The sequence below is a fragment of the Montipora foliosa genome, chromosome 12 (assembly GCF_036669935.1).
Source record: "Montipora foliosa isolate CH-2021 chromosome 12, ASM3666993v2, whole genome shotgun sequence".
Taxonomy (NCBI): domain Eukaryota; kingdom Metazoa; phylum Cnidaria; class Anthozoa; order Scleractinia; family Acroporidae; genus Montipora; species Montipora foliosa.
Window position 1 is genome coordinate 1,034,192 of NC_090880.1, and position 12,500 is coordinate 1,046,691.

Consider the following 12,500-nt stretch of genomic DNA (forward strand, 5'->3'; position numbering starts at 1 on the left):
AACAATTACGTTAAGTTGCAATGATGAAATGGTATATGAAATGAATTATATATGAACTGCGGATATGAAATCAAGTGAAGCTATGATCTTCGCAGTTATGCGTAGAGAAGCCTGAAAAATTCAGGATTTCAACGGGGTTTGAACCCGTGACTTCGCGATTTCGGTGCGACGCTCTAACCAACTGAGCTATGGAAGAAGTCGTGAATTTTTCAGGCTTCTCTACGCAATTGTAAAAATTGCGTTCATAACTGCGAAGATCATAGCTTCACTTGGTTAAGTTGCAAGTTGCAAATTTTGATTTGACTGATTTTTTTGTAAAATATATTCAATGATGAGCTATCCTTCATACCAACAGGGAGTCTGTTGCATAGTTTCCGCTCCAATAAATCGAACGAGGGTTGTTTTACCCGAGGCAAAACTAAAATCTTCCGAGTAGTAGCTCGAATGCGATTGACTAAATCGCATTCAGCGCGCTGAATAAGCATTAGGGGAGTACTTTCGCTGAATGTCGCGTACTTCAGTTCCCTAATGGAACGGCCGCAACTGATCTCCAGCGCATGACAGAGCGAACCAATATGGGTACCGATCTAAAACTCGGAGCTATCGTCTAGCCATGAGGTGGGCCAAAGTTCTGAGACTGAAACACAATTTGAAAAACAAATCATATCTTATTATTTCAAAAACGCAGATCCATTATGATGCTGTTCAATAGAGTTTTTGTGACACATACCGCTGTAAGGTTTAATTATGAATTTCACATTAATCCCCATTGGGATCGATATTGCTTGCACACTTCATGCGCTTTGGAAGATCGCCAAGGAAATTGAAAATGTTTCAAATAAGAAAAGCCTTTGATTGCGATGATTTTCGTCCCTCTGTATAAATGCAAAGCGATGAAAAGGGCTTTTTCTTATTACCTCTAACCGAAAGTGAATTAAGCGCTCACTGTATTTAGTAGCGTTGCCATGTTTTTATTATTAAAGCTCATTTGAATGTTTTGTCTTCAAAACTAAAACTAATCTCTCTTTAATCTTGAATTTTGCACATTTGGAATTTTCCAGGAAGTGGTGATTGGATGTAGCGACTTACTGGTACAACGCCACTGCTGGAGCTTGCATCAAAGGCTTTACTTAATTCACAGGATTTATGATTCAAAATAGACGAGATTTCCAGGAATAAGGTTTGTATTAGTTTGTACGTTTTTGTGTTCATTAAGACAACACCAATTTAATTAAAATCTGATCGTCGACTTCGTATTCACCTTGTTTTCCCATAGACTCAAAACACTGGGGCTAATGCAATTCTCCCCAGATGTTCAAATGCCGCAAGATTTGTTCTGTAGTCGGGATCTAACAGCCTTATAATATTCAAAAGTAGCGCATTGTATAAATGTTGACAAGAGGGATAAACACTTTGTTTGGATAGTATTTTCTGCACGTTTTGGATGTTTTCATACCCGATGGATAAAGTTATTTGCCAAGCAATTTCTGGTCTGCTCTTCGACCCGTTCACCATCACTTTCAAAAAACAAACCATCAACACCACAGAAATCCTTCGGCTGACAGAAAGCGAAAGCCGGCGGTTTAGAAGTAACTACTAGCGATGGGTAGTCACCTTGCCATTCAATAGGAGATAAATTTGAAGATGTTAGGGCCGTGAACCAAGCAGAATGTCATAGAAATGACGTTAAAAGCACTAAATCGAGCCTGGCTTATTGCATAATGCAATAATAAGCCCATCACATAGGGTCGTAAAAGCCGTCTTCATAAGCTGACATTTAGCGGTTCTGATTGCTCATATAGACGGCTGCGTTTGATTCTTACATCCTTGCCATTTCTGGATCATCCATTGCATAGCGCTGATCATTCTTCTCGATCTGCAATGAATGCCTGCTGCGAAACAAAATTTTTCACACGGGACTCTCTTAAACAGCAGCTGCTAGAGCGGAAAATGGACGCAGAAACAAAGAACGAAATGTTTATGCAGATAGTATAATGTTTTGTTTTTTCTTTTCCATAATCTTCCATTTCCGTAGCGGTTTTACGAGAACAACTTGTCTCAGATCCGAATTCAATTCTAAAGATTTTCGCCTTCGTTTTAGCATTTTTTGTGAATGCTAGCCAATTAAAATATGTCTTTAGAGGACACAATTAGATCCTGTGCCCAATCTGTGAGTTAGGAATAAGAGGGCAAGGCGGCTTTTAGCCGGAGGCTTTGCTAACCTCTCGCGTGCAAATGTGGCCACCGGAAGATATGTCTTCTTTTGTATTTGCATAGGGAATGCTGAGAATGTTAATTAATAAAACACTGATATATTCATAAATTCGAGTTTTTTTTTTTTTTTTTTTGTTTTTTTTTTTCCTTTATTTCATTCGTCACAAATACAACAATTACAACACAAGTAAAAACATATAGGAAGTAGCTAAAACAGCTGCGCATTTGCTGTTGTTAGCATTAATTATCAGTTAATTATATGTATTCACAATAATAATTAATTAATAATTAATTAATGATTAATTAAATTACAATGACATTACATTGACGCTTACTGTTAGTATTCTAGAGTGGAAAATTGTCTGTCCATTTTCTATAAAAAGTTTCTGAATCATTATTCTTAGTTGCAATATATTTTTCTGTTTGATATTTAATTTTAATTTTAAATTTGAAACCTTCAAGATTTGGACGTACACCCTTCCTCCTGCAATCCCAAATATGTATTTTACCAATTAATATTAAGTAGTTTAGTAAGGGGCAAGATGATGCTGTAATTCCTATAATGATATCTTGTAGGTTTAGAATTTTAAATAGTTTTGATATAGTAAAATAGTATTATTCAAAGCTTTTCCAAAAGCATTCATAAATTCGAGTGCTTAAATGAGGAGACAGTGAAGCCGAGTGGTTAGGGCGCTTGCTTTGAGATCCGGAAACAAAACACGTTCTGACCACTCGTTGAATTCGTTCAATTTCCTGTAAATAGCCAACTGGTTTGCCTCCGGCCAGTTAGGATTCTTAAAAGTTGCTCTGTTCAATGCTCGGAGATATAGCAAGGGCTACGGGTCAATAGCCCATGAGGCGAAGCCGACCCGGACAGAAAAGACAACAATAAAGTTAGCAAGTGCAAGTTGAAGAAATATATATTTGGGAATAAAACGAAAGAAAGCATTACGCTTCTCTGCAGACAGTACAAATAATTTCCACTGCCTTGAACGGCAACGTACCATTTGAGTAATTTGAACATATTCTTCTTGTTGCAAAAGCAGAGATTTTCTCCCTTTGAGAACACTCATAGCGATGAAGAGCTTTCAAAATAGTGGAGACACATTGTACTCCTTTAACCAAACCGCGCTAGGCCGCGTGCAGCCAATTCGCTCTCCAGCCGAACTGTACCTATCCTTATCATGATATGCCTTTCTGCCAATCGCAAATGTGATTGGAAATGGTCTTGTCATTGGAGAATATGTTTCAGACAAGTGGCTACAAAGGGCGATCAGGCACACCTTTATCATCGGATTGGCGATTGCAGACTTTTTCATAGGAGTAGTTCCCTTACCAATTTGGATGTACATCACATACTCTGATTACCATGATTCTTCATTAAATTGGACTCTCTATCAGGTCTACATAACAGCTGATATCTTTATCGGTAGCACTTCCATTCTTCAACTCACAGGTATCAGTTTTGAGAGAACTTACGCCGTCATCACACCTGTCAAGCACCGCTTACTCAACAGAAGAAATATTTATATCGCTGCGGCTGTCTCTTGGTTGTTTTCAGCTGGACTGGCGTCTATTCAGCCTCTCCAGTATGGGACTCAGTGGCAGAGGACATACACTGTTTTCCTAGCAATAGTCTGCTTTTTCATTCCCACAACAGTGATAACTACTGCATACCTCAGCATTTTTATCGCTCTCAAGACCGAGAAAGCAACGACGAAGTATAGGAAAAGCAGAAACACCTTGGCGAAAGAGGTTGGTGTCTACAAATTAATGAATAAATGTACATGAAATATGATCCTATTTAGTTAAAAGTGCTCCAAGAAGAGGAATATAGTTTTGACGGCGTGGAAGGGAAGGCGAACTCTAGAGCATGTAATCTTGTAGGAAAATGTCAAATCAAGTTTTCAAAGGGTGGATTGCACATCATTGCTCTAGATTCCCTGGCCCACAAAATTGAGTCTCGGTTTCACCGCGTGGAATCTGGAATTTATTTTTCGTCAAAAAACGAAAAAGCAGATTTCTAAACATAATGGACTGCATCAAGTATGAAATCTAGAACATTTAACCCAGGGTTTAACTTTAAAAAGGCTAATGAACTTGTTTCCTCTTCTGAGTTGTAGGTTCGATTGTCTTTCACAGTAGCAATAATTACGCTGGTGTTTGTCATAACATGGCTACCCTTATTTAGTGTCACCATGCTTGCTACATTCAACCCTGGAGTTCTCCCTTCTTCACCGAACTCAGAGCGTGTGTTGAACTTTGTCAAATGGATACATTACTGCTCCAGTGTGTTAAATCAATTTTTATACGACATAAGGAACTTCAGAGGACTAAGCTGCTGCTTTTGCAGCGGCTCTTTGTGAGGAGGAACCAAGGCGTTGGTCGTGAGGAGGTCCGATCGTTTCGATCGGGAAGTATGAGTTTCATTAATGTTCGGAAGCTTAGCAGTACTTCACACAGAAGAAGCACAAAGAGCTCAGAGATGCAGAGCACCGCTGAGTCATGTTCAAGAGCCATTTCATCTCGGATGAGAGTTGAAAGCTCAGGGAAAGGAAAGGAGACAAAAAAGAAAACTAGCGCCAGCAGCGTTTAAAACAGAAATCAGTTGAGAAACGCCCAATTGCAGTGGCTCCACTCTTACAAGGTTTACTGAATGAGCAATGTGGTGTTGTTTAAGATCCTCCTATGTGGGTCCAGCTCGATGTAATGCTAACCATCTCAGAATATGGTCTTACCAACGAAGATATTATCATGTGGACAGTATGCTTGAATGTCTTTCACGTTTTTTTTTAACAATTTGAAATTGCGGCGAAGTTATAATGTTGACGAAGTTCATGCCGCTGATACGCTGTTCGACTCGCAATCGGCCTTCTATCTTTCTTTCCGCTCTATTTTTGTTTTAATTCACTTTTCTTATTATTATGAAGGACTATGAGCCCGTACTTGAGATCGAGAAACGAGAGATCTTACTTGGCCACTTGCCTTCAGTTGATGGTTAACTGAGTGGGTGTGACCATTTTGTAAGAAGAATACATAACCCCTGTCATCAACAAGTCGCCGACAATTTCATCTCAGTATTACTTTTTCAGGAATATTTGAAAGAGCTAAATATTGTTTTTACACAAAACACAGACAAGCACCAACGAAAATCGAAACTTTTGGACCACGATTTTAGGGACTGATGTATTTTCGCTGTTTTCTTATTTTATTGTTTTCTTATTTTATTGTTTTTATTATTTCATTCCTTCAGCTCTTTGTTTTACCATAGCCATGATATTTATTGATTCTCACATCGAGCGGATAAGCGATTTGCTTCCGTTTGTCTATGTTTTAATAAAGCTGTGTTGTTAAAACTGCAAATATGGCATTAAAAACAGGACAATACAAAACAAAGATCTTTGTATTCTTGTTTTAGCCAGGAACACGCCCAGCAACAATGCCACTTTCAATGCCACATTCATTTGTTCCTCGGCGAATGTAGAAATATCCTGTTATAGAGATAAGAAAATACATAAGATAAAAATGTTCATTGTCCTACACACGTGAGAAAATTGCTTGGGATAACATATGTCCCCTGGCGACAACTTCTGGCAGCCAACTAGGATTGAAATTCCGCCTGAGATGACTTACCACGTAAAAAAAGGAACGGAAAAAACAGACAAAAAACAAAAAAAAACAACGACAAAAAAGAAACTTAAAACAATAGCGTTTTAAAACATGCCAAACATATCCACTCACCATTCATACCCCAGGTAGTTCCCCAAGAATTGGCACAGATCTACGAAAAAGAGGAGAAGTGACATAAAGAAGTTAGGGAACTTCGGAGAAACATGCCTGCAAGCCGGGCATGATTGAGATGGTCCCAGGTTTACTAACGCGCGGCATACATTAGATCTCGTTTTTATAATCAATATTGATAAATACTCAGAAGAGAAAAGTACGAAAGGAAAATCAAGAACAAAGGAGCAGCTTTGCAGCACGAAATCCATTGCAAAGCTGAAAGCGAAACTTGGTTCCAAAGTAGAATGACCAGTTTACAACTTACGAGGATGTCCTCCTAGCCCACTGAAATTAAACAGTTATGGGGTATTTACATGAGACCGGAAGACCTCAGATCGGTATGATCTTAAACATGAAACCGGGACGAAATGCTTGGTGCCTGGTTTCGGGATGAAATTATATGTTTTGTTTAATAAATATATGGCTGATTTAAAAGCATACAGGCTTGAAATTTCTGGACCCGGTCTGAGATTTGTTGTCATTTACATGAGACCGGTACGAACTCAGGCCGGTCTGAGAGTTTCTCGTCTCGGTCCAGCAACCGCCACTAAGTCAGACCGATCTGAGTTCATTGTGAAGCCAGTCTCATGTAAACGCATAAAAAGAAATGTATGGCGGCCGATACGAACTCATGCTGGTCTAAGTTCGTCCTGGTCTCACGTAAATACCTCCTTAATCGCGAGAGCCATTATTTCATATAACTCAACGAAATGCAGAACTAAGCCTTCGTCCCATTTCAAGAATATAGTTACAAGACTGATGATACTACAGTGGATGGATTGTCCTGAAGCTAAGCGCATTTTCCTGGAACAGGTTGCGAGTCATAGCATCAAAGAGATTCCAAGACCAGAGTAGTATACCTGGCTTACATAGCTCTTAGCCAATCAGAAAGCTTGAGTGGGAACCACTTGACACGAATGAACCAATCAGAGCACCATCCAGCTCATTAAGCGTCCGCCATGTTGTTTTGCGGGAAGCGGTCCATACTAATGAGCGAAAAACCTTAAATAACAATTACCACAACCAGGTTTTCTGAGCCCGCGAGACTAAGCACCCCCAGCAAACCATTGTTTTAACGAAAACCGCTAGTCAGCAACCTGGTTCTCGTCATTGCCAATCTCGTACCCAGAGTCCTCGGGCTTCTTGGTCAGCGGGTGAGCGCCCGGAGAGACTCTGGGATAATCGACTTGAACTATATTTTTGATTGGCCGCTTGCGTAACAATGGCAGTCCGACAGGAAGTCGGTAAAGCCCCATTTACACGAGCAATTTTTCCTTGACAAGTCCACTTGTCAAGGAAAACTTGACGACTGTACACACTAGCAAGTTTTCCTTGACAAGTTTTCCTTGACAAGTTTTCCTTGGTAGTGTAAATGAAAAATATGACAAGTTTTCCTTGTCACATTTTCCGTGTTGTCCATCTACACGAGCAAATTTCAGACTTGACAATTTTTCCTTGTCAAGGAAAAGCTAGCACGCCAGATTTTCCTTGACAAGGAAAATTTGTCCACTATTCCCCATCTACACGAGCAATTTTTCCTTGTCAAGGAAAACTTGTCAAGGAAAAATTGCTCGTGTAAATGGGGCTTAAGTAATTCGGAAGCCCCAAAATTTGGAGGGAGATTCAAAATCTAAAACTAGTTTCAGTGTTGTTTGATTTTTTCTACCTCAGAAATATATAAATCACAAAAATAATAAAACGACGAGGTTTAAATTATGTCTTATACCGCACGGGAATTTTCCCACGCTGCTAAAAAGTGATTACTGTTGCTGTTGCAAAAGTACCGTGGGAAAACATTACACCAGTCTCTTTGAGGAGAAATCCGTGGAATAAGGTCTTGTCGAAGCAATTCAGAATTACGGAAACATTAAATTGTAGTAGAAGAGGACATTTGTGTCGTTTCCACAAAAAATTTCTCAATCGTGTTGCTTGCACGATGGCATTCTGAACGATGGAATGTACCCTGAAACACTAAAAATACACTTACCGAAAGCGTCAGAGGTTTCATCTTTATTTGCTCTTACAGCAAGACAATGAACATTTTTCCAGTTTCTTTGTGTGTAAGGCTAAAATTCTTGTTTCTCGAACACTTTCAATCCGCCATTTCTACTGTTCACGGTTTTCTCTTTTCTGTTTCCGTTTCAACTCAAGCATACGTAATCAGACCGGAACCCACGTTTTCTGGGAAAATGGAGTCGATTATCCCAGAGTCTCTCCGGGCTCTAACCCGCTGACCAAGAAGCCCGAGAACTCTGGGTACGAGATTGGGTTATTGCTGTCTAAGGTCTTCCCTAATGAGCAGCAGGAGTCCATAAATAGGCATAGCACTGGAAGTGTGCTGTAGATGTCACACGAACCGGAAATTAGGCCAAAGTCACGCCAAATGAAAGCTTATGGGCGAACCCCATTGTTACAAGTGGGAACTTGTAGGGGTCCTAGTAACCATCCCAGCAAAAAAAAACGACAACGATTAATGTTGATGTTTGGAAGGAATTGTGAAGAAAAAACTCAAAAGGTCTGTTTAGGCAATCCGTGGGCGTTTGCGCTGCGATCTTGTCTTGTTCTCGGATGAATAAGGACCACTTTGCAAAGACCTATAGGAAGCTGTATGCAGGGTCACGTTTAGATGAACCAATAAGCGGAAAGTCATGTTCGCCTAGGCCATACGAAAGAGTTCTAATGAGAAGGCAATTTAATGAAGCGGACACGTAATGAAATGTCGCCTTTTTGAAACACCTCAAAAATAACTAAAATGACTTTTAATATCACCAACAACAATCTATTTACAAACGTTGAGTTAATGCAAGGAATGCCACCTCTCCCAGCCTTTGTGATTATAAAATGACTTAGTTCCATGCAAGAGATCATTGGTTCCATGATAAAAGCGGTGAAGTGTGTCCAAGACGTCTTTCAAAGAAGAGAAAAAGGGGGGTTGGCGAATGCGAAATCGCACTGTTTTCAGAGTAAAAAAAATGTTCCTGGGACACCGCTTTAATTGCTTGGATAATTGCATAATAAGACAGTTGATAAGTAATGTTCTCGACAATTTATATAATTATTTGTAAAGAGATAAAAGTTAAACTACACATTCTCCAGATTGTACAATAGTTTCCAGCTTGGATCTTTTGATTTTGTTGACTTTTCCGGCTTCCCGCCCAAAACAACATAGCCGACGCTTAATGAGATGAATCGTGCTCTTATTAGTCCATTCGTGTCACGTGGTACCAATCAAAGCCTTCTGATTGGCTAAGAGCTATATACGCCGGGTATACTAATTGCCAGGCCGGATACCTTTGAGTGGAAATTTTCATTTATCTCAAAAAGCAAAATTGTTATGGCTGTACGAAGACCAGTTTCCAAGAGCATTTGATATGGAGTTTGTACGATGAAAAAACGTTCAGTAGGCGGGCATGCACCCGTGATGCGCAAGATTGCAGAAAATATTTTTTTGGATGGGATATTGCGCTGTGTAAGATACAAATCTGCTCCAAAGGAGAAATCTGACCACTCCTTTTCACCATTTTGGTAAACTTTCTCACGATGGAACGACACGTGCTACGCCAGAAAAGCCACACGAATAACACTTGCAACATCTAGAGATTATCAAATATGACAAGGCTTACCCAGTAATCAATGCCTTCCGAGGACGTTCCCCAGCTGAATACGAGAAAGAAAAGGATAAGAAATAAATACTATTAGCGAACACTTCATATGCTTGTATTAGGTTATTCTTGACGTTAGGAAGGCCTGTTAATGGGTTTCAATATAATTGGCGTTGTGTAAAATTAGCCTCGTCTTTTTTGCGGCCACTTTCTCCTTCCCTTCCGGGCATAAAGTTGCCTTCACAGGAGATGCTCATACGCGAGGATCACGCTTACGGCGTGTCGCACCTTCCGAAAAGGGAAGAAAACGACTGTTTTGCGGTCTATATCCCACGAAAAAAAAGTAATTTTTATCTAATACCAACTCGATAGCGCATTGATAGCGAATTCTTTGCCTAAAGGTCCTTTGCATCATTTTCATTCTCGGAATACTTGAAATTTACATAATAAATTTCTCAAAATGATGAACAAACCCCAGCATTTTGATGGCATGCAGGCCCACTGTTCCTCCACTAACATGGATGTAGACACCTTCACGATATACCATGAAGTCTTCATAAACTGTGAAAACCGCTAAAGCAAAAACAATTAAAATGATTAGTTACCATGGTCACCACGGTTATGGACCCTAATTGGCCTCAATCACACGGCGGCCATGTTGAGTCCCGAGGGATTGAAAACTTCTTTTGTTTTGCCCCACCGAAGCTAAATCCTAAACATTTCAACTTGAGCCTCGGGGTACGAATCTATGACGAACAAATAAGCCCCATTCTCGACCGACAACCCAAACAAGCCACTTGATTATTATTTTGCTTCCGTTGTTGGTCTCAAACGCGAATAAACAAGAAAAAAAAGAAATATGTTGATGAACCTGAACGACAGAAATAGCTAACATACTTTGTTTCTTGATTTCGTTTGCATTTTAATATTTTTAAGAGAATCATCTTTCTTGATCTTATGAATTACAACAGGGAATCCGATGTTATTCCTGGGAATCGGGAGACAATACGGTACCTTCAACCGGCCCATAAGACATGATTTCAGTCTGAATCGCTTTGACCTGTGAAAATAATGTAAAAAATTGGACTCTTAGTAATGTTCAAGAAACGATTTGCCCCCCAAGTAGGATGTATTTCAATGGCAGCCATTTTAAAAATAACAACAGGGCCAGAATGGATCCGCAAAAATCAGTCTGGACGCTACTTGACATGTACGTAACAAAAACCTACCAAAAATAGAGCGTAAAAGGCTATGAAGAAAAAAACCGGACGAAAAAAAAACTCTGATGGGATTAAGTTAAAATTCAATGAAGAAAATGATATATAAACTGGATCATCTATTGAACGCCCCTTTTCGAAGCAGTCAATTAGTCACCTATATTTTTTTAAATTCATAAATCCTATTAGCCCCCATGACAGCCGGAGTGAACGCTACCCATACGTCTTGTTTTAAGACATCTACTGACGTTACTCAACTGATCATATTTCTCTAATGTTGATTCAAATCAGACCTGGTGAAATACTATTCATCGACAGCTGGCCCTGCCAGGAGTAAAAAGACGGTTTCACTTTATCGATTTGACTAAGAAGAAGCGATTCAAGTTTGGAGCTTCAACTTACATTTGCTTCCACTGTGTACGCATCCAATGCTTTATAAAATCTTGGATCTGATCCAGAGCCACTCGGACATTGTGAAATATAAGTGCTGTTAATTTTACAAGAATCCGTTGTTGCGGTGTATTCTCCATAACATCGTTCAGTCAGGAGTCTGAAGAGAATTCCAAACACAGCATAATAGAGCGGTTTTCAATTGAGTGTCGAAATTAATTAGCGAATTACTTTGGTTTTGCATTACTTCACTCAGTGATTGGTTCAAAGTTCTCGCGCCACTTTTTCAACCAATCAGAAGTGAAACCAAAACCAATCGTGGCTCGCGCGAGCACATTTTTCCGCGCTTTGTGTCGGCTACGTGTCATTACTTCGAGTTTTGATTGGTTACTGGATTGTCTCCGTCCTTTTTGATTGGCCAAAGTAATTACTTTGGTTTTGGTTTTACGACACTCATTTGAAAATCGCTCTATTATCGCACGACAATTATTATACCATCTTTCGCATGCTGTAACGAGAGAGATGCAACTGACAGAATTTTAACGAGGGTCTCGATGGAGTCAACTGTTGGATGTACTTTAAAATAAGACGTTCATTAAACGATTAATCTTTAGTGAAAGAATACTTTTAAATTCTTGCTACCTTTTCTTTATTTTTCAAGCACAGACAGAAGAGTTGTCAAATAGCTTAAAGGTCCACATCTACCGAAAAGTCATTGCGCACAATGACTGAATTTCGTGTAACAAGAAATTATTCAAACAGCTGACATGTTGTTACCGCGCGATTCGCCTGAGTAGACAGCCAATCAAATCACGCATTTTGACAAAGCGTCATTTGAAACAAAAACAAATGACCACAATGTTGCTTCGACTTTCAACATCGAATGGCGATATCCAGTGTTTCAACAATAAGTTTTGGTATGGTAATGAGCTCAACGCTTACCATCATCATTGTGGATTAAATGAGAACAATAATTCTATGTCGTCTTCACGTGTTTCTTAATATTTAGGAATGATTACGAACTGGGTGTCAATTGATTTTGGCTTTCACGCTCAATGGTTGATCGTTTGGCTCGTGGACAATTACAATTTTCCCAGTTAAAACAAAGCTTATTACTTAACTTTATTCATTTTTTTGTCAATTTTGGAACATTTGCCTTGTCTCTTAACTTTATGAGTTTCCTGGCGGAAGTCGGTGTTCGTTGGTTCTGATGATGTGGACGTGACGCTATATCCAACCAAAATGAATGAAAGATAATTACTACAATTATTTCATTACTGAATCATGCAACAGC

General features: G+C 39.4%; 2 protein-coding genes across 2 annotated transcripts in view; both read right to left on the reverse strand.

Annotated features, from left to right (window-relative positions):
* Positions 1 to 12,500, reverse strand: part of LOC137979952 (cathepsin B-like) — a 24,813-nt gene that overhangs the window by 3,868 nt on the left and 8,445 nt on the right. The gene's annotated exons all lie outside the window — the stretch shown is intronic.
* The window catches only part of LOC137980006 (uncharacterized), a 14,023-nt gene continuing 7,048 nt past the window's right edge, over positions 5,526 to 12,500 (reverse strand). The window contains exons 4-9 of the mRNA XM_068827327.1: positions 11,219 to 11,366; positions 10,614 to 10,659; positions 10,073 to 10,172; positions 9,621 to 9,654; positions 5,956 to 5,995; positions 5,526 to 5,705 (exon numbers count right to left, since the gene is read on the reverse strand). Of these exons, the coding sequence (XP_068683428.1) occupies positions 5,629 to 5,705; positions 5,956 to 5,995; positions 9,621 to 9,654; positions 10,073 to 10,172; positions 10,614 to 10,659; positions 11,219 to 11,366 (445 nt within the window). The 3' untranslated portion in view covers positions 5,526 to 5,628. The remainder of the gene's footprint in view (positions 5,706 to 5,955; positions 5,996 to 9,620; positions 9,655 to 10,072; positions 10,173 to 10,613; positions 10,660 to 11,218; positions 11,367 to 12,500) is intronic.